At 41.7% G+C, this 26,407-nt stretch overlaps 1 protein-coding gene across 1 annotated transcript in view; it reads right to left on the bottom strand.

The window, feature by feature from the left end:
• FAM20C (FAM20C golgi associated secretory pathway kinase) overlaps positions 1-26,407 on the bottom strand; it is a 61,116-nt gene that overhangs the window by 5,808 nt on the left and 28,901 nt on the right. The window contains exons 4-5 of the mRNA XM_009467908.2: positions 8,989-9,081; positions 7,078-7,193 (exon numbers count right to left, since the gene is read on the bottom strand). Of these exons, the coding sequence (XP_009466183.2) occupies positions 7,078-7,193; positions 8,989-9,081 (209 nt within the window). The remainder of the gene's footprint in view (positions 1-7,077; positions 7,194-8,988; positions 9,082-26,407) is intronic.

Raw genomic sequence — 26,407 nt, 5'->3', positions numbered from 1 at the left:
GCCACCCTGCACATTGGTATGACATCGCTCTGGTCCAGATTCAACCTACGGCTGGCAAAGCGCCTGGCGGAGATGGTACACTGATGGTGGGTGATGCAAGGGCGACGATGAGTCAAGAGGGCAGGCAGCAATACCAGCCTCAGTGCGACAGAGATAACAGCAGGGAGGGAGAAACAGGGCAAGGAGCTGTGATTGCAGAAGGAGGAGAAGGAGAATGTGGAAGAGCAAAAAGGCCTCGTGATGTTTTTGATTGTATTAATTAACCGTATTATCTAGGACCGACTGCTAACCATGAAATTACACCAAATAATTGTACTACAAGGCTGATGTGTACTACTTGACAGTTTGTCTCAGCTCTTCACTTCCAAGCCTCTATTGATGGTCATCAGATTTGTCCATTAAGTTGTGATTACTTTACTCTGGACACAGCCTTTTTGAATCCCTCTGCTGTGACTGACTCACAAGGACCACCCATCCACCTATGCTCAGGAACAACTCCAACACGAACTGTATATTTACATTCACAGGGTTGACTCATACCAGTTAAATATATCCTGACTCAGTCCAGAAATATTTACCCTGTGGTCAAAAACCTTGTTGACAGTTACTGAAAGAAAAGTACTTCAGGGAAGAGAAAATGAAGAACAGAAATTATAAAAGGAAGGAAGGGAGCACTCAGCATGTCTACACTTTTAATTTTGTAATTTAAAGTGTTTTACCATGCAGAATATCCTTTCTTAAAAATTATTTTTAAAGCTTTTTCTTACTTATAAAGCATACTTAGTCCCTTAACATTTTAATTAAAGGAACAGTAGTTTGAGACTTCCCATGAGCTAAGAAGTGACCATGTCCTTGACCAATAAGCCACTCGGCTTGGCTATTTCCTATGAACTCCAGCACAAGTCTTGGCACTGCTCATCACACGATATGCCTATTAACTTCTAAACAGAAACCCCACTCATTTTTCCGTTTAAGCAACTCAGTAATATAACTCAAATCTCTGAGAGTGAAGTTTTGAAAACCTTTTTACAAATTGCATGAGCAAAGAGCAATCACAGTTAGGGAAACTGGGGTTGGAAGGGACTCTGGAGGCCTCTGGTCTAAGCTACAGCTTCAGGCCAGCTTCTCCAGGTTAAAAAAATTTGAAGCCCTCAGCTTCTCCTTCTATACCAGATGCACCAGCTCCTGGACCATCTCAGTGGCCCTCCTTCGGACTCACTCATCTTGTTAGTCAAAAATCAAGTGTAAAGTCAACATCTAGACAAACCCACCCTAACGCAAGCCCTGGGCGTGCTGCCCTGCAGTCTATAACCTCTCATGGTTTTTTTTCAAAAATGCTATCACAGCATGGACTTGGCATAGCTTTTGCAGGGCTAACACAGGTGCCTCAACTTTGCCTTTGATCATCCTGGCAAAACCAGAAGGGCTTCATGCCTCCCTGTGAACCTCTTCCATAATTCAGGATGAAAGTAAAGAGTTGTCCAAGCACCTGTGGGCAGCACTGCCAGCTGCAGATGGCCTGCAAATGGGAAGATCATACTGGGCCATTAGGAAGGTTGGAATATTCTCAGCCAATAAAACCTGGGGGAAAACATCTGTGATTTATACCCTTAAAAGACATTTTTGCAGACAAAATATTTCAAGGGGTTCCAGGCTGCCACAAGGGATGATTTACAAAAAATCACATACAGATGCTGCTTTGCTGCTTGCTGCAGGCTAGTACAGAAGAGTTAGGAGATATAAAGAGATCTCATATTTTCCGGGTGCCTGCTGCCTCGGTGGGAAGGTAGGGTTCTCCCCTGCACTGCAGCGAGGGTTTATGTTTCCACCGATTTGAAGCTGCAGTGGGGCTTGTGCTTCAATTCAGCTGTGTCAGCATCACCCGCTCATCTGTGGAGGGAGGGAACCCACGCAGATTTATCTTGATCGCCTGAGACAATTTATCTTCCAGGGTTTCTATGACCTGACTTCCACCTGGCAGCAGGAAGCCGATGCTTGCTTATCTGCTGCCGTAACCGTTTTGTAAAGAGCAAAAGGCCCAGCAATGCCCCTCCTGCGCTATCACAGCCTCTGCTGCTCACTATGTAAATCTGACCTTTCAAAAACAGAATTATATTAAACACAGCATTTTGCACAGTGGGAAGATAAATACTGTGTTTAATAGTTTGCTTCTGAATTTAACTTTGGGAACAATGAAACCCTGCTCCATATTGTCAACGAAAGCAACTGGGACTAATCATTTGACAGTAATCACACATTCGTATCCAGATAAATCTTCAGGAAAGCTCGGGGGCTATGGCAGCGATGGCATTCACTGCTGCAGAGTGACACAGCTAGCACGTGTGCTGCCTGCACCACGCCAGGCCGTTCATCCCCGCTCCTGCTGGGCTCTTCCAGGTACTGATTTTCCCACAGAACCCCCATCACCTGCAACGGGAGTCCAGTCCTCCCAGCAATGGTAGGATGCATCCTGCCATTAAGACAGCAAACTTGCAGTAAAACCACAAGTGTATTTCTTGGTGAGAAGTTACTTTCAATGGCAAAGCTTTTTCTGCCAGCTGTTATTCTCCCTGTAGGCTCAGACCTGGTGATGCTTACTCTCCATGGCTCCTGTCCGATTTCTGGGGGTAGTGGAGGTTAAGGGATGCTGTATCTCAAGTTAGTATTAAAGAAATTAACTGCTTTGATTGATACAGAATAGACATCTTGGTATGTCTACCCTAGTTCTTACATACAGGCAGTGAGATGAAGCAGCCTGAATTATCTGGGGAAACATTCATTTTTAAGGTTTCTTAAAAATGTAGAAAAAAAAGAGGTACCAAATATAGAAAGCCACAGTTCTCATTTAAGACTTCAAGGTGGAGTAGCAAGCCTCTTTGAAACCTAAGTAGGTGACCCACATTCTGCACAGCAGGCTGAGGGTGAAATTCCAGCTAGAGACACAAGCCCAGCGCTTTGCTGGCAATCCTATACCAAGAGCAGGGTTTGGCTTTTCGAAGGCAAAAGGCAGAGGGAAAGGGGAGATGAGGTCTAACTGGAGTGTGGTCCTTCTCCTCCCATTAAAACTGCCCAGCCCCTCTCTCATACAACACACATGCTTCTGTACAGACCCCCGTCCCTAAGTACATCTGCAAAAGAAGCGACCACCAGGAATTTGTGCTCCTGCAGAGTGGGTAGAAATGGAAACAGCAGCAGTGCTGGCAAACCAGAAAGGGAGGGATGTTTACACATGCTGAAATGTTCAAATGCTGGGAATTTGCAACATGCAAACTTCTTCTCCATTAAAAAACAAAATTGTTTCCCCAAAGCACTAGAGAGGCAAGAAAATCCCGAGTAGTGCTGCAAATGTCTGATTTTCATTATCTGAGGTTGAATGGATACAATTCGTAATGAAATCCACGCAAAAATCATGGTGTGGTGATCAAAACTCCCAATTAATTACAACAATTAAGAACCAGAGTGTCTGTGTACTCATCTGCATGTTTTCTGTGCATCATCCTGATAGCTGAACAATAATTCTGCCCAGGAAGAAAAGGAACAAGTGGAGATACCTTAAAGCAAATTGCTTGGCAGAGCAATTCTTTTATTGAGATTTGCATGACTGTTAATAGAGGACATTTAGCAAGCCTGCGGAACTGGAGTACTGGAAAGAACCCTGAATATTTACTAAAGCAATGCATGAAAAGATCTTTCTTTTACCTGCTCAAAATAATAGCTAATTCAGAATTACTATTGTTTGCTGACAAGGGAAAAAAAAATCCATAATCCCTTGGAATTGGTTAATATGAACAAAAACATAGCGCTTACTAGCTGTGTAACATTGATTTCTTTAAGCTGCTGCCTCAATTACTTCCAAAATGAAGGCTGACATCATTAATGTCTCTTTTTTCCTAGCAAATTACCATTCATTTGTAAGAGTAGCAGGGCTACTGCAGTTTGCCCTACTGCTAAGGATGTAAAATTAATTTAAATAATTACTGACCTAATTCCATTTCTCATGTTTAGTCCAAACTGCCTGAAAGTGCACTTTTCTGCAATCTGCTTTCTCTCTGAATGCAGCCTAATGCATTGACTGACCTGTCTGCTTGCAGCCATTTCCACTTTCCAGTGGAAGAAGGGATGCCGCTCTGCAGCGTGCTCTGAAGCTGCAACTGCCTGCAGCTTCCTGGCGGCAGGAGACCCTGATTTCCATGCCTGATGGGACAAGTGAGATGGCCCAGGTGTGGAAATGCAGTGAGTTTTCATTCAACACATCCCCACACCGTTCCAGGGAACAATACGGTGTATTAATGAGCATCATCAGTATTTACCCTCTGAGGGTTTCCACTGCAAACAGTGGTCTCCCAGCCCAAGGGGAAGAGGTTCATATAAAATCATTTACATTTAGTGCTCATTTAATTTTAAGAGATGGATATGGGTGCATGGAGAGAGATACATTGCCAGCAGACACAATGTGTCCCCATGACCATTAATTGTTGCTGAGCACTGCTGGGGATGGAGATGCAGAGACACAGCCACCTGAAAGGGAGTCCTAGAGGGGCCTCAATAGCTTAATGTGGGTGCACAGACTGATTCTTGCAAGTACCTACATGTCACACCACAATTTCTCAGCTTTGTAATCAGTTCTCCCTCAAAACTAGCTGAATTTGCTGCCCCTCATCTGCCAGAGGGGACAAGTCAGCCTCTTCCAGTCTTCCCTGGGGTTCCGGTCCCTCTCCTTCCTCACCTCTCCAGGCCATGGGGCTCATCCCAGAACCCTCCTCTTTTCCCTTTTCTGCCCTCAATCGGCTGCTTGAGCTGCCTGCTATGTTTGTGAATTTGTTTCTAAATGCTTAATTTAGGACTTTTATTACTTTTTCATTAAGCATTAATTAATGCCTGCCTTTTAAGGTCAGTTTGAAATACAAGATGGAGGTTGGGCATATGTTAATGAGAATCCGACTAATTAAACTGGGGACTTGTAGGGAAGAACTCTGACAAGTAACCAACATGATTTAAGCAAAGTATATTGATTTAGGAAATGTAAAATTGAAAGAAAAATTAATTGCTTAAGCATTTTATTCTCCAGAAAAGCCTGATTCATAGTTAATCAAATATTTTAATTGAATTTATCTGAGGCCTCTAAAAAAATTTGAATAAAGGATTATGCTTGGATCATCCCTTGGATGTCTGGAATTTCATAATGACAAGATCAAAATCTTCATCCAAACTGGCAGCCTTAACTCTGCATTGCCATGCTCTGGCTGCTGTTAAGCTGCTCAGTACCTGAGTACAGTTTTGTAATTCTCAGAAATCACTCAAGTTCACCCCTAAGCCTTGATATACAACCTGGAAAGACTAAAAAGCAAGCAAACCTACTAATCCATGTCTTACTTGCTAACACGGGAATAAAATGGCTTATATTTCAAATGAGCCAAAGTACCTTGTGCACATAAACAATCACAAGATTTTTTGCCATCTTTTGTGTGTGATTGCCTACAAAAAAAAGAAAAAATCAAGCAAAAAAAAATGTAGAGAGACAGAGAGGGAGAGACAGAGAGGGAGAGACAGAGAGAGAAAGAAATAGAGAGTCGTATTGGTTCCTGGGGTCAGCCCTCAAAGATACACAAGTGCCTAGCACACAAAAATGTCTGCACATCAGGTTTGGCGAACACTGTCACCATGTACTCTTGCCATGTACTGTCACCACTGTCATGACGACTGTACATGTAAAATTGGAGCACTTATAACACAGGGTAAGATGAAACCTTTTGTAATTATGTAATGTATTTTACAAGTGAAGCTACTAGAATAAACAACTGTCTGCTCAACTGTGTGTCTTGCAGAGCTGAACGTAAATATTAAGCTAAAAATAACGGCCATAATAATGACTTTATTGGTGATCATAAAAGTGTGATGAACATTTTAAGAGAGAAAGCTCTGCAATGACAGGGCTCTGGTTTTCAGCTAACAGCAATAAATTACAGTTACATCAGAAAAAAATGTAATTAAGTCTTTGGATCTTGACTTTAGGGATCTAGGATAAACAGCTTCTGGCCAATCACACTCAGAGCAAGGGAGAGATCTCCAGAGATTTCTGCTCCAGATTGCCTGTTACACAAGTCACAGCCTGAGTTCAGCAAAGTACATTTGCACACAGCTGAAATAATATGAGTTAAGCTTACTGGAACATAGCTACGTGCTTTAAATTGAGTACTTCCCTATATATTATTTCTCTAAGAACATACTTAAGCATGTATTTTTGTGCCTTAACTCAGAGCCTTAACTTCTCCATGACAGCATCCCAGATGCTAAACAGAGATGATACCACTTTCTCCCACCCTTTGCCCATCCTTACGCATTCTATATGTATATTTTGGTGAGCAGGGCATGGTTTTACCCTGTGTTTGTAAAATTCCCACCTTTGGAGCTCCATCCTTGGCTGGGGCCACCAGATGTTGTGAAAGAGTGAAGAGTAATAGAAATAGAGAGTCGTATTGGTTCCTGGGGTCAGCCCTCAAAGCAAGAACGAGGACTGGGAACAATTCAGATCACTTCTACTCTGGCATCTACCAGTGGAGAATTTGAGCTGGAAGCAGGATATGTTACACATCTACTTTCTTGATTTTTTTTGAACTCCTGCTGTAACAAAAACTGAGGTTCATGACTCTGAGAAAATTAGGTTTTGGTCCTCCAGTCAAAACTGAGAAATAAATGCATCTGAGCAACAGAAGTGACGGATCACATTGCAGTAGGAAAAAAAGTCTAAATAACTAATGGGCTAAGTAATAACACTTTGAGTAAACTGAGAGCAACAGAAGAAATTGCTTTAGAATTTACTCTACATAAAACATTTGTTGAATACATTGCATTTGTGAACATAAAAGCCTGTCTCTGTGGATAATTTGTCAAGAGGAAAAGGCTCAATTCAAAACAATAAAGTCTTCTTTGTAGGCTATGCCTCCACATTTATTTTTATTCAAAGGTCTAGAAGACAGTTCTATTAGAAATAGCTTAGCAATTAAGCAATCTACACATCGTTCCCTTAAGTACGTGTTCGGTGGGATAGAAAGAATATAGTGTTATTTCCAAGACTACCTGGTGAGATGAAAAACGTTCTCCACAGTTTCTTGTCACGAGTAACATCTCGTATTTCTCTTGTCATGTTAACCAGTCTACCTGCAACTGGTGGCACGCGACGGAAATCCAGGATCCTGGAAGAGAAAGAAAAGAGATAGTTTATGTAAAGGATTAAAATATAATGATAGTGATAGGTTTTAGGAAGGTTCATTACACTCTGAAGGCACATTTATCTGTGGTCTTTAAGGAGTAAAAAGCCCATCAACTTTAAACTGGATAATCCTTTGTATAATATATTACAAAATACGTCCTGAATATGATCAGCTCTGACTTGCCTACATAGTATGGAGCAGATGCAAAATACAGAAGACTATGGGGACACATTGTTCCATGACAAAAATCAAGAATTCCAGAAATAAGAGACAGCAGAAACTTATTTTTGACTTTGTGCTACTTCAGGATTGTTATAACATGCATTTTGCTCACCAATTTTTTAAGTGACTTGAGGAATGGGATTTCAGCCTCTTTCTTACATAAACACCATCTAATAGATCTAAAACGAGTATTTTTTTTTTCCTGACAGTCTTAGTATTGTTTGATTTATTTGCTTCTGCTCCTCTCTGTTTTAATACCCTTACACCAACCTAAACAATCTCCCTGAGACTAAAAATTTTCCCATGGGCAAAGACTGGCTGAAGAGCCTTTTTCTACCCCAAGCTCCCCCACCTTGGTAGATCATTAAAAACTCTTTACGAAGCATTGCTATTAGATACAGTAAAAGAGCAAAGTCCCCATACAAAGCCTCCCCATAAGTGGGATTTTTATGTCCACTCTCTGCTGGTAAGGTTTTCTACATTGGCTAGTGTCTGCTTTTTCTGCTTAGTGTGTGGATATTTAACATACCTCCTTGCAGGAACTCCATTAATGTTTTTTCCTACAGCACCATCTGCTTAAAACGGCAATATAAAATATAAAGCAGAAGGGATCAACACCAAGGTTAACAACAATAAAATATAGAAGATCCTTGAAGGATCTGACCAGGATGGCTCTTAATGGCAAATCTACCCTGTACCACCCACTGATAGGTTCCCTCATCCTAACCATCAACCCAGAAGGCAGCCATATTACACATACCCCCAAATAATTTGTGGCCACAAAGCTTCAAGCTTTTGAAGGATGTTTCTTGGCACTTCAGGGTGTGAAAGATGTTTCAGTTCTAACTCAGCCTGTGAAATGCCATGGTTTCTAGCCAGATTGTTAATAACTCCTCACTAATTATTAACTCCTGCTCCTAATCTGGGCAGGCTGAAGGGCTGCAGTCCATTCCAAGCCTTGGAGTATCCACCACACCCTGTACTAACTCTGCCTGTGGGAATATTTTCAGCTAACAGGAGCATGGGATGATCATCAGCATCCTCTCCTTCCTACTAACTTGTGGCCTAAATATGCTCCTGATATGGGACGGTCCCAGCTTTTTGCTGTGAAACCAGAACTCCCTTCCCATCTCAATTATTCCTCCCTGAATACTTGCACAATTCCTCATGTCTTGCTCGGATTTGCATGCCCTGGAGCTAATTGGGGTGAGCCAGACTCCCATCACACTTATGCTACATATTCCCCGGGAGATGGGTCTTCTCCATATGCACTTCAAGATCACAGGGGAAATTCATTTCTCGGCTTCTCTTCAGTATCATTTCTCTTTCTTTTTGAGAATTACTTATTGCCAGGTTTCTTATCCCCAGAGCAAGTCGCATTTCCTAATTATTAATCTACCCTTTCATCATCTGCCATTTCATTTATTCATGGTGCTTGCCCACCTTTGTTCCATTTTCCCTTTTTTTAAAAGTAATTCAGTTATAGGGCTGGCCAAGTGCAGAAACTTATCACAATATTTCTACTTTTCTTTTAATGCAAATCTGTTTTACTTGCCTGTCCAAATGAAATGCTGCTATTTCTGCATTATGTCTTTCATAGTCTGAGAAATAAAAAAAGTCAGGTGGGGTTTCTTGTTCTCTGGTTTGTCTGCAAAGAAAAACAAGGAAAGTGTTTTAATGAAGGGTTAGCATTTCTAAGGAGCAGTACTCAGTCATCAGCATGTTATTCAGGAGTTCAGTATTGTTTGCTTAATGGAAGGCCTTTAAGTACTTCATGTGTGCATTATTTGCCAGGTAGCCTTCATTTTGTCTTCTTTTTTAAATTACTCTAACAAAAAATAGGAATTCAAGAGTTGTGCATACAGGCTGCTGTCACAAAGCTATTCCACTCAAGACTCTTGCTCTATTTAACCAGATCTGTTTTATCACTCTCAAACATTTCATTAGTGATAGTGGTGAAGACAATGTTATTTCATTAAATTATCATTAACTGTAATTATGAAATTTCCAAAAGTAATAACATTTTTCTTTCATCTTTGGCAGTCATGCAGTTGCTATCTAAAACACGACTCTCCCTTTGTATTACTTAGAGCCAAAAGTGACATGTTTTTCTCATTTCAGAAGAAATGGGATCATTGCAGTTTGACGGCCACGACACATGTCACATTTCAAAGAACATTAACAAGACTGTGCTCCAGAGAGGATGCAGAATTTGTTGTTTCTTCAGCTTGAGAACCAATAAAAAATGTCATTCTGATGGAAATAGAAAGGCTAAAGCTTCAACATCGAGCTCCATGGAAAATAGAAAGCTCTATATAACAGCGGAGCAAATCTCTCTCTCGCTTTAGGCAATTTCCAGTCCTGATGGCTTTTGGATGGAGCACAACTCAGGCAGTTGACCTGTACAATGTCTGGGCCCCACCTCAAACTGCATCATGCCCTATTTTGAAGACTTAAATGGGCAATAAGCACTGCAAAGCTGTTCTGCAGAGCATCTGCAAGGGAGGACGGTTCCCCAGAACAGAAAAACAAAGCTCTTTCTCATTCCCTGCTGTCACAGGTGGCCAGCTGACAGCTCATGCGTCACCCATGCTACACATTGGCAATTAAAATACAGCTTCTATGCCGGGACCTTGTCACGTGAAAGGCTTTGGGGTGGTGCAGGTGCAGAGCTCAAACCTCCAGAGAATTGGCAGCAAGTCCTAATTATGGGACTTGTTGGGAATCCAAAGCTGTGTCCACCCATACTCATTCCCACAAAGACCACCATGACTATCGGGACTGGTATATGCCTATGAGCCCTCCCATATCTGTCGCTGAAGAAACCAGATGAGTCTCGTGGTTTTCAGCTATATGAAGATTTTGCTGTGCAACCAGCAGGGTCTGAAAGGCTGATATCCTTTCTCAGACATTCTTCTTTATATTAACATCTTGGCAAGGAACTCTTATCTTGCCCTAAATGATGAACAATTGCCATCATAGAGGCAACATCAAGATATTTGACTTGTGTCCAGTATAACTCAAGGTCGGAGGGTCCTCCAACACCCCAGTGATGCTCTGGCCAAAACAGCATTGATCACTGTAATAGTAGTGGTCATGGAGGTGGCCAACACTTGGCATAAGTCCTGCTAGGGTGCTGCTGTGGCTGCCAAGGTTTCACAAGGAGACAAGCTAAAAGTGAGCCTGGCATAAAATAAAAAATAATATTTTGCTTTGTCTCCACAATAAATGCAAAAGGAGCAGAAGCACATCCACAAAGAGGAATATGGGAGAGCCAGAAACCTGTGGTATGTTACACACTACACCATGCAATCAAGACAAGAGCTAGGAGAGCTGCAACCTCATTGTGCATATTCCCCTCAAAAACAAAGAAATGAGCTCTGACTATGAACTCAAAGGAAAAGATTAACCTATTTCTGTTGGGCAGAAAATTACACATTTGTATATAACTTTCCCTCCCCTCCAGATTTTAAAATACTCAATTTCTTCAACAAATCAAAGAGAGAAAGATTCATCCCAAGCTTTTGCAAACTCTACACATATCAGCACAGCTGATAAGTTGTAGAAAATATTACTAATTAGCTAATCAATGCCATCTGCTTTTTATCTCCTGAAGACTTTAAACAAATCATGGCTGTTCCTTTACAAGAAAATCTTGCTCCAGAAAATCAGACTTAAATAAATAAAGGGTAGATCTCAATCTTGCAAACACAGCTAGACCCACAGCCTGGCTCCTTTGCGCTGCCTGCTCGACACGCTGGGCAGTCAGTACATCACCGCCAGGATAGTCCGGTCTCTCTAATTTCACTTTTCTATTTGCTCCCTGCCACCCCTGGCAATGGCTGGCGATATTATTCATTTGGGAGTAAGTATAGCTGTCCTGCAGGCTTAGACTTGTTTGTACATATTTCTCTCCTGTCATAATGTATTATTAAGTGGTAGTGCACCCTCTTCAAAAATCATGAACTTGGTTATCCTAAAACTTTCAAAAATGGACACCAAATCCACAGCGCAATCTAGACAATGGAAATATTGCTATTTTTTAAACCTGACTATACATCATGAAATAAACTCCCAAGTTTCTTTGGTGCTTCAGGTGCTTCCCTCTACTTATCTACAAAAAAACCACCCTCCAGCCACAGTCCCCATGGTCCATGCCCATGTAAAACAGTTATGGCTCCCACTTTCCTGTCTCTTGGAAATACTGGGTTATTCTGAACATAGACTGGAAGGAGTATTTATCAAATCCTCAATCTGCTTTACATGCCTTATGTTCTTTTGCAAAGCTCTGCAGAACTAAGATGTAGCAAATCCAACATGAAACTCTCTCCTGAAGTAACCTGGAAAAATCCTTTCTGCTGACTTATTCCAGTATCCCATAGAGAGAACTGGAACCTTGTTCTTTGTATCTGACTTCAGCTGGCAAGAGTTTTATTTAAACATACATTTATTGTTAATTTGATGTCTGAAGCAGCACCTCAAGAGATTCGTTGATAGTTCCTTAGCCACAGTAAGCTGCCATACCACCAGCAAAAGCTAACACGTCTGACGATCATAGCCTAAGGTACACAACTGAATTTAAAAAGTGACATGACCCTCAAAAGGCTTTGAATCAATGGAATCAATGGATTATTATGAGAATGGCTTTAACAGTGTTAAAAGGGCACCTACACAGTAATCGGTATCTTTTGCTTTATCCAAATGTATTTATACATGATTTTATTTTATCCACATTAGAAAACTTGCTATTTTTTAGTGTGCACAATCTAATCAATGCATTGCCTGGTTTGGTGCTAATTCTTTCAATGATGTATTCTGACATATATGTATAGAGATGCAGAAGATCAAACTCTGCTCTCAGCAACACAGGCATACAGTCAGCAAGTCCTACTAGTTACTCCAGCTTTAGATCATGGTAACTGGCCCTCAGTCTCTAAGTGACAGGCTGGGAAAGGGGCATGCACTCTGAGACCCTTCCACGTCAAGTAAAGTACCTTATAAAACAACACTGGAACCGATCCATCCCACAGAATGTTTTAAATCAGAATTGTGTTTTAAAGGGGAAAAAAACCCCAACCCTCAAGTTATTTTGGTTTTATTACCTTATGGCTATTGAAGGTTATTTTCTAATAAAATGATACACATAATGAGATATTTGAGCAAACAGACCAATATGCTGAACCCTCTGCAGAAGTGTATGCTTCTGAGGGACAATAAATTAAAGCAATGGTCAGAGCTCCTCAGTGCCAGCAGTAACACCTCACAACATGCAGGACACAGGTTCTGCACAGGTTGCAGACGGTGGAAGAGGATTTCTGGCAGCAGCTCTTATTTTGCAAACAGTTGGAATCTGGTGATCCTCTCTTTGGAGAAGGATTTGGCAGATATTTATAACAGCAGGCTGGGAAGCTCTGGAGGAGAGACAGATGGAGGTCTGTTGATACTGCACACAGTTAAAAATTACACAGTGGCACCAGACCAATTACAGCATGAGGAAAAGACAAATCAGCACGGTAGTACTAGTAAAGGAGAAATAAGAACTAAGGGGAAATCAAAGCCCATGAAAATTTCCCCACCATGGCACAACTCAGAGAAAACACAGGAAGTAAAGAATGATTTTAAACAGGACAGGGACATGTTTGCATTGACACAAGATGAGATGCAACTGTGATCTGATCTTGTGGCTAGAAGAGCAAGTCATGCTTACAAATAGACGAAATAAAGCTACTCTGATAAATGAACAGTCATGAATAAATCTGGTAAGTTAGCTCCATTCTAGCTATGGCTGGCACCTGTTTTGGTGTTCAGTAGTATTTGGATAAACCAATATAGTGATTTGCATGCAGAAATAATTGCAAAGCCTCAAGATTTTCTTAAATGTTTCAGTAAACATTTTTTGGCCAATTACTTGGTCCCCAAAACCCAACATTAATAATTTCTTGGTTGGTTGGTTGTTTTTTTTTCTGCCATTGATGAACCTCATCACCACAGTGAGACTGCAGGCTCTGCAGACTCTCTGGCATTTCAGAAAATGCCGTTATAGAAACTAAACCTTTAACATGGAAATCTATATTTAGTTTCCAGTATCACTCGTATACACCTGCCTAAATTACCAGGATTAATACCCACCAGGGCCATGTATTACTCGAAAGAATCCTGCCTCGATGCCAGACTTCCTCTACTCTGGAGGGGTCCTATTGTACGTACAGCAGCCAAAAAGCTAGAAAATAGGGCAAACAGCCCATTCTGAGTCAAGTGTTATCCTGACAGACGCATGCTGTCTTCCTATGCTGCAGTCCAGAGACATTTCAGAGACACCTTTTGTGTCAAACCCGCGTACCTTAACTAATGAAAGGACATGCCGCTGATTTGAAAACAGCTCCTTTTAAATAGGTTGCACTCCTGTTCTGACACATAATCAGGGGAATCAACCACAGGGATTAGGGATGATTATGGATCACAACAATGAGCTTTGCTGCAGCGGGGAGCGGGTTTGCTTGGGTTAGACCATTTTGCAGATGGAGAACCTGACCCTCTCTGGCCAGGGAAATTCAGCAACAGCAAAATCACTAAGAGACGTAACAACCCAACGAGGTGTGGTAATTGCATGGGCAGGGACACGACTAACATTGATAAGAGAGTAATTTGGCTATCGGAACAGATAACTGGAGATTATCTGCGTCTACCCACAGCTATAGGTCGATATTCTTCTTTGGAAAGCAGCTTTCCTCTCTTCCTGTGGAGTATTTAAGGTGTTTAAATACTTGTCCTGGAGCCAAGTTGCAGGCTCAACAGTCAATACACAGTGTTACCTAAATGATAAAATATAGTTAATACAAGACTAAAAGGCTGCCACTCAGCAGTTTGCTGCTGTTTCAATTACTTTGTGGCCTGGGAGGGACTTGGGGACTTCTTGCATTTGGAAGCACCACAGCAGGGCTTTGTAGGCAGACCTTTGCTCTGGCAAGCAACCGAAGCACAGATGCTCCATCAAGCCCGGAGAGCCTTTCCTCCGACACAGACAGGCGTGAAATCTCCCCAGCCCTCACCTATGAACTTCTTTGTACTAGTGAAAAACTCAGACTGAAAGTCCAGTGCCTGCTTGCAAGATTTTCTCCCCCCAGTCCGCCTGCAACCCTTATGTCAAATTGGATTGTGCAGCAGTGGGATCTAGAGTGCCCTGAGATAATCTAAAGCTTATTATTCTAAGTGAAGGAGGCAGCCTGTGGAAAAGAAAAGATGTCTCTGAGGCAGCTGCAGTCCTTAGGAGGGTACTTAGATTTTGCATGCAGAGTCATATCATCCGGGAGGGGTTTCTATGTCTTTGGCACCAGTTAGAACAGGTGGAAAAAATGCCACTTAATTTTATAATACATTTCAGTGGCTTAGTAAGTCCTTAGGAAGAAAAATGATATTGTTAATGCAGCTATATCTACAGTAGCAAAGATATCTCGTGCCTGTTTCTGAGTCCTTATGGAGTCTTGGCAGCTGAAGGCTTTGGCTATCAAAGCGTTCTGCTACAAAGAGGACTCCCAGGAATGATACGAGCTGTTTACAAGAGCAGAATATGGTCCAGAAAATGAGTGGCTAATCCAGGAATGCAAAGACATGCAATTTAAGTGGTACAGAAAGGATGTTTGGCCCGTTTCATTGCTATCGTCCAAATGACAGTATGGGCCTCTGCAGGATATTCAGGCTTCTCCCGTTTAACTAGCAGTTCTGCAGCTAGAAAAAATGAGAGAATATTTACTGTGGCAGAAAGACAGAAATTCACACAGGGATGTGATAGCAATAGGAATAATTAGCAAACCGCCGAAAGGATAAATACCGAGATCATGCTATTGCATGCCAGCCCCGGAGTGCTTTTCTCCCGAGCAGACGACGAGAGCTTGACAACAGCACATGCTCAAGGACCAGTTAGCTTAATACAAATCATAAACTTCTGATGCAGAGAATGACAATAAGCTTCTGAAAGAGCATTTGTATATATAAATATCTTGTTACCTGGCACAGGAGGATAGTGGGGGGAAGAGGGAGAGAAAATCCTCAGGGAAACAGTATACTAAGGTGGGTTTTCTTTCCATTTCCAGTTGCAGAGTCAAAGAAAAAAAGGCTCAGGAGGTCACCGTCCCCTGGCCCCAAGGCAAGATCAGCTAGACCCAAACCACTCTTGACAGACGTTGCTGTAACATGATCTTCAAAATGTCCTTTCACAATCCCATGGCTACAGCTCTCTCCTCCTTGTCACCATGTGCTGGCCTTACTCTTCTGAGTCTTTTATGTTTTAGGTTGGACATTAGGAAAACATTCTTCACCCAAAGGGTAGTGGAGCATTGGAACAAGGTCCCCCAGGAGGTAGTCATGGCATCAAGCCTGACAACATTCAAGAAGCAACTGGACAACGCCCTCAGGCACATGGTATGATTTTTGGGGTTGCCCTATGCAGGGACAGGAGTTGGACTCGATGATCCTTGTGGGTCCCTTCCAAATCAGGATATTCTATGACTCTATGATTCTGCTAATTTCCAGTCTCCCTTTTCCTCCTCACTCCAGTCTGAAAGACATGCTGGAACAACTGGCTCCCATTCCTGAAAAGAGCATCCCCAAGCCAAGACCTGGGAATTAAGCCTTAATGCCTTTAGACTGCAGATTCCTCAGCTCAGAGGCCCTGTCTTTACTGAGCACAATTGATTTATTTTTAATTCATTAAAAACCCAACCAACCCAAAGCCTTGAAAGCCTGTTTCAGGTTTTCCCCTTAAAACCAGCACTGTTTCTAGAACACAATGAAGCAACCTCTGATTCCTCTACATAGATCGGGGTGTTTGTGAAAAGGTTGTGCAAAACCAATCCCTTGCTCAGAGCAGCACCAGTGAAAGGTTCCTGCCATCCCATGCACAAGATGGGGGGGAAAGAGAGAGAGAAAGAGATACATATATATATATAAAGCAGATTTTCACCTGAGCAAAACATGAGTTACCACTCTTGACTACACAAGCAGCTACGATATGAAGGCATGAATAATCAGGGTAACTAATATGATCCAAGAATATGAAAAATTCATTTTATTCTACACTAAAATATAAAAATAATAATAAAACCAGACGTTTTCCTCTTCTTTGAGGCTTTTCTGTCTGTTCCTTCTAGTGATCTGGATTTTGTATTAATATCTCAAAATGTACTCTCTCTATACTGCTGCCTTCACTGACATTGTGCTGACAGTAAAGTCAAGGCATAATCTCACCAATCATCATTTCATTGTCTACCAGCACAGAAGAATAGCTCTTTTTTCATTCATTCTTTTGCGCTTTCAGATATGTAAGACATGAAGAGAATCTTTGATCAGCACAAAACACATAAGAGTTTGATCAGCTGGGAAAATTCCCTTCAGCAATTCAGAATATTACTTCCAGCTCTGCCTAGTAAGTAGCTGCCTGTCACCATGGGAAAAGCAAATGGAAAAAAAAATATTAGTGTAAGAGCATTTGTCACGATGTCTTCCCCACCCGCGTTTTTCGGCGCAACACCCAGCGGTCCCCTTCCTGCTCCCAGGGAACGTGGCTAAAGAGAGAGGGTCCCCTGTGCTGGGGGCTGCACTTTCAGCCTGATCAAATATCAGATTCACAGGTTGTTTATTATTATTATTATTATTATTATTATTATTATTATTATTATTATTATTATTACTACTATTTAGAAGATGGCTGAAAAGAAAGCAAAATAAAATGCTGTTACAAAGCAGGTAAGCCATACAAAACCAGAGAGATGAGCTCCAGTGCTACCAAACTCTAGATGGATGTACATAGGTGCACTTAATGTGCAATCCAACACATACAACAATATTTAATACCGCCTGCTGTGGTACTGAACACAATACAACCAGACAAGTAGGATTATTCTTTATAATATTTGCCTGTATTTCCCCTGCACCCCCCAAACATCTCAAATTCAAGAGGCAGGTAGAGTGTTAGAAAGCATGCAAGTTTAAAATACTTCAGGTAAGATGAGTTTTTCCAACATTATGGGATAGAGGCTGATCTCGGTTATTACTGAAAAGCAGCACTACTGAATGATGGGGTAAGTGAAATAAAGATGCTTTTCACGATCGCTCTTGTAAGCTATGTGCAGGGCTGCTTCTGTTGTAAGTAATGACACGCATGGCTGCTTTTTGGTCGGTAGTGGGGATTGAAGCATGTATTTCCAAAATTAGAAGCTCAGGTCTTCATACCTTGATTTAAAGAAGCCTACCCTCTGCGCAGGGAGCTCAGCAGGAGGTATATAATCCATACAGGTATACTGATTGTGCAGGAGGTAGCACACACATGCAGAAATTGCAGGTGTGCAACGGCGTGGGACATGCTGCAAATTCATCTCATCTCCCTCTTTTGGGATGCTGGTGGGACGGAGAATGGATGAACATTGATGCCATGGTAGCTAAGAGGCAGTGCCTGGCTAGAAATTTTTTTCTATCATTCAGAAAAAGCAGGGGTTGTACAGAAAAACAAATGAGTCACAGTATAAAGAGAAAGGCAAGCTCTGAGAAGGTCCTGTCACTAATTTACTTTGCAGATAAAAAAGTTCTTAACCCAGAAATAAGGTTTGCTTCATCTTTGCGATAGAAACCTGACTTGACATACAAGAGTTGAAAGATTAAGAGGTACTTGACAGCACAACAAGAGAGTTCCCAGTGCCAACATTAATATGGTCAACGCTGTTGCCACAGCAGGGAGAAAAAAATCCTCATAGCAATTAAATAAGCAGGAGACATCATTAATGAGGTGCTACAATGATATTTTGTTCCTTTCTTTAAGGTATCTTCACTAAGAAACTATACCACTATCAATATTTTCTGCCCCTGTATGGCTTGGATTCCTTTGTGCTCTTAAACAAGTGGTGTGAGCATTTTTGCCACGACAAGCCCATGATATCTGTCATCTTTCCCGATTATCCCTTTGAGGCTTTGTTGTACATTGTCCGCTAGCCATAAATTGCAAACTTGAAAAATGATACAGCTGCAAAAACTATTTTTGAAAAATAGGCAGTGCAAACAGAGCTCCGTGTGAGCCCAGGTACCTTCAGCCCTTCTTCAGGAAAAAGAGTGCAAAATATTTTCTACAGAGGTTTTTCAATATATAACTTTTGTAGAGCTCTGAGAGCGCAGGAGGGAAAATATGTGTAAAATTAGAAGTCTGAAGTGTTTCTTCAGCCCTGAGAATGTTATTTAATATGTCTGGGGTCATTAAGGGTAGGGATTTAACGGAACAATAACATTAAACATATTAGAAGCATAGCAGAGCTCAAATTTCTTTCAGCTTGTTGGATTTTTTCTCTTCACTGTATGTGATGTATGTGCCATTGAAGTTCCAGGGTTCACAATAGGTTCCAGTTCAAAATAGGTTGGAAAAAGTAATTACTGTGAATCTGATGTATTGATACATAACTTATTCCTTTTTATTCATGAGTTTCCTTGCCATCATTACGAAAACCACGAATGCTAGTAAGCTTGTCCTCAAAATCTCCCAAGAAGCAGGAAAATATTAGCCCTGTTTTTAAGCAAAAGCTGCAAAACATGGAGCTATTAAGGATTCAGCTTTGCCCTAAGCGAAGCACTCTAGCCTCATTAAGCACATGCTTAACTTTGGGCACACATATAGCCAGGGAACTATGTGTGTCCTTGACAGTCAAGCATAGACTTAATACTTCCTTGGAGCTCTTTTGTGCTCAGCACTTTGCAAGAACAAGCCAGTGATAAGCACCAGATCCCCGCAGCAGCTCTGGCCGCCCACCCCAACTGCTTCCAGACTGACAGTTGTTTTTTCTTCTTCTTCTTCCACCCATGACAACAACTACTTTGGGGAAAAATGTGTCATTCTGCCAAAAGTACAAGTCTGGCCATGGGCTTTGGTAGAGCCCAGACATTACCTTTCAGGTTGACACTGAGGTCTGCAGGTCCTGTGCTCAAGACTCCTTGTACCCAAATAACTGCAACTCCTCTAAACAAAAAAATAATTACTTTTCTTGCCTTTATTGCCAGACTAACAAGAAATAAGGCTAAAATCCTGCTTTCAATGTGTCTCCTGCTCCACACAGGGAAATACAAATGGATCTAGTAAAGCTCGGCCAACTTTTATGAGCTCTTGTGTTCTAGAAACACCATTTGAGCTGTGCAAGGTACAGGAATGGGCTGAAGGGCCAAGGCAGTATGCATGAGCAATACAGACCCAACATTTTCCTCTCCAGCCCAAGTGGAAGAAGTTGTTTGGACTGAATATTGACACAACTAGAAGCACCACAGTGTCTGCACTCTGTATTCAGCCCATTTGGTACAAGCTCCCTCTTCCAGTTTGTAGTTCAGAGTTTGAATTTCTCCTCTCTCAAGTGAAATGTTTGCAGTTCTTAAGATCGTGTAATATGGATCAAGCCTAATACAATCACACCTCTCTATTAGCCATACAATGGGGCTGTCATTTTATCGTGGCTTGGAAAAATAAATAAAAGCATGCTCAGCCTCCAGCTATGGAAGTGAAAAATCTTTTGAAATATCACTGGTTTGTGTCATGGGAGACCTACATATCTGCATTTGTATAGGGGAGTTCCACTTTCCCAAGGACCCCGAAGGAGTAACCATGCTAACTTATGGCACGCTCCTGCCTCCCTTCCCACCTACCCATGCAGAAGTCAAACTTTTGGCTTTTTATTTACAGTTTACCATTCAAGAGCTACTGGATACTGAATTGCACGGAGTTAAGTGCCCAAGATTTTGCAGATAAATAATTACTGTCAAAATCATTAATAGGACAGAGCCTACATGCTGTGCATGTGTAGACCAATACATAAAAAAAAGCATGAAATTCTCATTTGTACAGCAAGCTGCTTTTACCAGCTATGGATCTCATAGCCTGGATCCTGTTCTCACATCTAGTACAAAATGAGAAACAGGATCAGAACCGTGAAGCATCTTGTGCAATTTCCTCCTGCAAACCCCCGATCTTCTGAGTGCCAATGGATGGCTCAGCTCAAGCCACTACACATCAGTTCCCCCAGGAGTGCCCTGCACAGGGGTCCAGAGGATGTGCTGGTGCCAGTCCTTGTGCAGGTCAGAGGGGGATATTCCCCACGAGAACTGTAAGTTTTGCTTTTCAAGCTTGTTTCAATCCCAAATCCTGAGAATCTTCCATAATTATGCCACTGAGGACAGCAGGCATGTGGTTACTGCGAGATAATCGCTCCCCAGAGCTGAGTGTTTCTAATTCCTCGGACGTGTGATTTCCCAATAAAGCACACGCACCCCTGAACTCACCTTACCGCTGCTATTAACATTCCTTAATGTGTGGCAAAGGGTGATGTGCCTCTCTGAGCTGGAAAGAAGATGTAATTTTCAGACTACTTTGTGGTTACAAAAGAAATGGGAATTGCTTTGATATGGTGTGGTATTTCATTGCTCTAATAAAGCAAACTATGCAACCTCTCTCTTTTTTAATGTATTTTATTTTTACTCCAGTCTCATTACTGCTCCTCCTGTCAGCAAACATGATCCCCGTGAAGGGTGTCTAACTTATTCTTTGCCCTAAGCTGTTTCTGCAGTTCATGGGTAAACTTCCCAACCAGAATTTTGCCTAAGCAAGGAATACAGAACAGCACTTTGTTGCTCGCCATTCTCCGGCTGTGCATGGGCACTGGCCCCATCTCACTGCAAAAACTAGTGGCTGATCAACACATCTCTGAGGCTGATTTCCCCTGACAGACACGTGTCCCACCTGGATTATTCCCATCTGCCAAGTGTTACATGTTTGGGAATGTGCTGACATCACCACTTTGCCATTTTGAGCATTTCTCAGGTAGTTACTTTCTGACTGGCGGCTGCCGAGTTGATTTACAAGCGCAAACACTCCAGGGTGTTCCTAAACCTCTTGAGTACGTGGGAACAGCTCTCAGCCTCAGTCAGAGGATGCTCTAACTTTCTCAAGAAGAAAGAATCCATGGACCATCTTAGTATTAACCCAAATGTTTCACTCCCCAGCTAAATTTGAATTAACTAACTGTATCTTTCTCAACCTTGGTTGTTCATTTATTGCACGAGTAAGAGTGTATTGGGTTGGGAGCCCTTTTTTTGCAGCCATTTCACAGATTAATTGTGCTCTTTACAAAACTATAAAAAACTTTACTTTCTCTCTCAAATTCTCCTCTTCCATGCTGGAAACCCCCACTGCTAATCCGCACTTTGTATTAAGGGCACCACATGAGTCACAAATTACATTGGAAATTACACATCAGGGTCCTTTTAGGTTGCAACCATCTGGATAAAGGGTGGGTTAATGCTCTGCAGCCCACGGGGAGTCACTGTGTTACTCCCAGGGGAAAATCAAGCTTTATTAGCATCTCTTCCCTCTTCTGCATCTCCACTGAGAAGGAGGATTTTAACCTCCCGGCCTCCACATGGGCCCTGCTGCTGGGGGCTGCAAGTGCAGTCCCCACTCTCCACAGAGTATTATCCCTCTCCTCCTTTAATTCTAGTTATAGACACAGCATTTTAGGACAAAAATGGAGGTAGAGGTTTTGAGGAGCATCACTTAAAAGGACAGGAGATGCAGGATTTCAAAAGGGCTCAGTATTGTCCTAACCTGCTCCTCTCAAGTAAAAAAAGACCTATTAAAATATCTGAAAAATATCCCATATGAAAAAATAAAGAGCAGAAGGATGTTAGGGGAACTGCCCCGCAGCACTACAAGGGAAGAAAGACTCTCGCTGGCTTGGGGGCTCAGGGCAATTGCTGTTTTATATAAACATCTCCCATCAAGTGCAATGCCTTCAGTGAACTCCCATGCTCAAGGTGCAGAGAAATATTCACGCTTGGTGGATCACAAAAACGCATCCACTCAAACCTGGAGATAAAGAAGGGTATATGTGTGTGTGTGTATCTGCGTGTGTGTGTACAGGCACACAGAGAACACTTCTCAACAAGAGTCGGCTGAGTTAGTGTTCAATGTGAAACAGATGTGCTCCCATTCACAAGACTTAGAAATGAGTTTTGGCTAATTTAAACTTAAAAGCCTACCTATGTTGAGGTTGCTTGGTAAGATAAGGGGAGATTACAATAAAGTATGCGAGGGTTGATAATAAAAGCAGAGCTTAAAAACACAGTCCAAGAAAAAAGAGACAAGAGTAGAGGACAAGAGAAGGGAGGAAAAATCTGCAAAGGATGTGCCGTAAAACCTGTAGTGAAATGACACTGTTGCCAAAATTTTTTTTATGGAGCTGATTTATGACATGCAGCTGCTTTTCTGTAACGGTGCATGTCTGGGTACTTCTCCTTGAATTTTTAACTGCATTTAAATGCCTACAAAATATGCAGCATATCTATTGTACACTGTGATAGATATGTGTGTGCATAGCCCACAGGAGTTTTGTGGGAGTCTGGTTTCAAAGAGAGGACTATGTTTTTCCTAAAGCCAAGGACGCTTGTATTTCAATTTTCTTACATTTTACTATGAACTGTGAGGATAAGTATATGGTGGAGCAAAGCGATTGCATAATTCAACCTTTGAACTTCATTGTCTCATTCCTTCAGGACTTACTGTTTTTCTCTGGGTCTGATCCAACCTTCCTTCTACTCAGTGAAAGGTCTCCCACTGAGTTCAAGGTGAACTGTATCAGGAAGGACAGAGCCAGTTCATAAACTGGGACGCGACCTGCCCATACTCAAATCTAAAGGCCAGCAAAGTCATGGGAAAAGCCTCCCGTTGACTTCAGTGGAGTGTGGAGCAGATGCAGATTAAAGTGAATAACTAAATGAACCATCTGTGACAGCAAACACTCCATTCTTGTCCATGCCTGGATGTGGGGGACAGAAGACATAACCTCTGTTTATAGTGTTTAGTTTAAATACGTCCATGATATCTTCCACAGCTCTTGCTAATATTAAGGCGGATATTGCAGGATTAAGCAAGAGTAGGAGTAGAAGGGTCTCAAATTAATATTGGAATTTCAACTCTGTCCAAAGCACACTGTGTGTCTGACACTTTCGGGACTGAGATCTTGGATAAAAAAGAATACACAAGCCATCGCCTTGTGTTTTATTACAGGTCCCTCAAGTTTCCTCCTTAGCAACCTCCAGTAGGCTGTTATTACCAAATGCCTGAGTAAATTCCAGTAAAGCTGAGTGAAGATCTTCATTTTATCACAAATATTGGTAAAAATGAAACCTGTTTGTTTTTTCCTGGGCACTGTTTTCCATGCAGCTCACAGGCAATGATTGTATTGACAGAGATGCTCAACAGCAATATGAATGTCAAGAAAGTATCACAGGATTAGTTACAGACAGTCAGACTACTTTCTGACTCAATTGGCTTATTGGTTCAAAAAGGTAGACAGGGAAAAGAAAAGAAACAAAATAAAGTAGGTTCATTGCTCACCTACAGGAATACCTGCAAAATGACCCAAAGGTACAAAGCAGGATTAAATTTGCCATTCCATTTTCTACACATATATAGATCTTTTTAGTCACATCTTTAAAAATATTAGCTTCACCCACTGATTTCCAGCATCGCATTCACTGGTGCCATACCATCCCACTAATCACAGTCTTTAAATTAGGGATTTCACCCACATAACTACTGTGCAGTCTACAGCTGTGCCATGAAGTGTTCTGGGAATCTCCGGGCATCACCACCTCCTGCTCCCACCACCCAGCTCTGGTCCACCTCCACTAACAGGGAGCAAAGGATAGAGCAGTGCGAACATTGAAAACCAAAAAAAAACCCTTCAGTAAAGTCCTATAAAAATTAAACACTCAATTGTTCTTAATCTTTTACACCTCGAGGAGAGAATAAGAAGAAAAGAGAACAAACCATACCTGGCAGATATTAGTCTCTCACCTCAGTGCTATCGGAAGGCACTGGAGAAACCTGTACAGACTAGACTAGACTAGACTAAAGCAGTCTCAGGCAGGATTGGAAAACACACTTTCCAAAAGCTCTGCACTAGTACAGATTGCTTCATAGCTTGCTGGAAAGGATGGGGGAGCAATGGAGCGAGTCAGTCTCTAAGAAAGTGCATTCAGTACAACGTTCATCCCCACTAAAAACCCAGTTCATCCCCACTAATGACTCTTTGTTGGATACCACCTGTGAAGTCAAGTCTTTTAGGACATATTTCCACATACACCTTTTCCTCCCCCAACATACAGTAAGTCTTTAAACTACATCCTAAATCCAACTGCCTTTGTAGCAGGCCAGTAAGCACTGTGGCCAAATAGCAGATCTATTTTTGATGTGACCTTAATAGTTAAATCCTGCCATTAGGTACACACACAGTGCTCCCGGGGACATAGCAAGACTTGCCTTGCATCTTGCAGTGCTGGTTTTGCTAATGATTAATATTCAGCTTTGTAAGTTTAATGAAGACATTGTTTCCACTTATCTACAGGTCAGATGGCAATTGCAAAACAACTTACTTGTTAGATGGCTGCAGATTCCCTGCTGATACGTCCGATTATTTATGCACAATGTGCATTTCCAAATAGATGACCATATTAAATTATATGCTTCTGCCTTATTATTTCATGAGTTTTAATGGTTTTCCATTTCTTTTTTATTAGAAAGAAGAAACAGTAACTCATGCTAATGATGTGTTGTAGCTATTTTACGTCTGCATCTCTGAAGTTATTGGAACTTCTTTCTAACGGCGTATCAAAGAGCAACTGCCTGAAATTGTTGATTATTATAATGAAAATAAAGACGAGAAAGCAGATTGAGACTTTTTTCAAAGACAGTGAGATTTTTTGACTTTTTGAACTATTCTCAGAGATCCAGCAAAAACTTTTCACACATGAGCCTCGTGCTCAGCTGAATTCACTCCTGCACAAAGTCCCTTTCTACCAGTTACTCCTAACTCCAACTCTGAAAACTAATCTGTTCCAAAACCACCAGGCAAACACATGCACTCCACATGGGTACCACCTTTGAGGGATGGGAAAACCTAACCTGGGTTGCCAGAGAGCAGACACGGTCCATTTCCAAACCAGAATGGGTGGCCCCAAGTTGGCAAAACCGGTTCAAGTGCTCTACACACAGCTGGTAGGGAAGAAGGAAAGGCACAAAGACACACAAAGCTGCTTTGTGGGAGTTTAAAGTCTGTCTCTGAGCTGCAACTCATTGATCCACAATTAAATGGGCAGCCCCATGGCATTAGGGATTCAGCTTCTCCTCCAGGGACACTGAGCGTGGGGCCATTAAGGTCTGAAATGAGACCCAGCAAGAAAGGTCTCTGAATTGCCAGAGAATTTTCTTGCTTCTTTATAAATGCAACTACTACTGTAATGTTATTTAACTAAAAATAACCTAGTCAGTTCTAGCTCAAAATGTGATCAGCCCATAAATAGTTAGATAAATTCCTTCCAGGCACATAATGTACTTGATTTCCATTTGCAACACATACTAAAGCTCTGCTTATGCATAAGTATGCCTACAAATGGTAGATGGTAAATTTTCCTTCTTAAACACACAAAACGCTCCTACCTCACTGAGCAAAGGGACACGACTCTGCTTTTATACACCGGCTGACCTTTGCTGTCTGAACACTGCAAGAGCCACCGCTATTTTTGCAGAGGAGATATTTTAACATCTGAATTGCAGATTTCAAGTAGCAACATGTGCTCTCAAACAAAAACAAGTCTGTGAGGAATTTATGGGGACCTTTTATTTCTAAAACTGCTCCAATGAAGTTTTATTTTCATTATGGTTATTGACTGCCCATGTTTGGAGTGGCAGGGGAGGCTCCACAGCTCTTCATTTCACTTCACCTTATTTTACACCTCTGAGTCCTAACCCTGGGTTACAAATTCAGAGCCCGCTTTGATAGATCACAGTTTGACTGCCATGGTGTTAAGTTAAACAACAGTCTCATTCCATGCTATAATTACTGCAAACAATTTTGTCTGAGGTGTGCTTTGCAGGGTTAGGTATTAGCTGATGCTGC

This window comes from Nipponia nippon, unplaced genomic scaffold, assembly GCF_047370975.1.
Source record: "Nipponia nippon isolate SJK-2023a ecotype South Korea unplaced genomic scaffold, ASM4737097v1 scaffold_5, whole genome shotgun sequence".
In the NCBI taxonomy this organism is placed as follows: domain Eukaryota; kingdom Metazoa; phylum Chordata; class Aves; order Pelecaniformes; family Threskiornithidae; genus Nipponia; species Nipponia nippon.
This window is presented reverse-complemented; position numbering and strand designations above follow the sequence as displayed.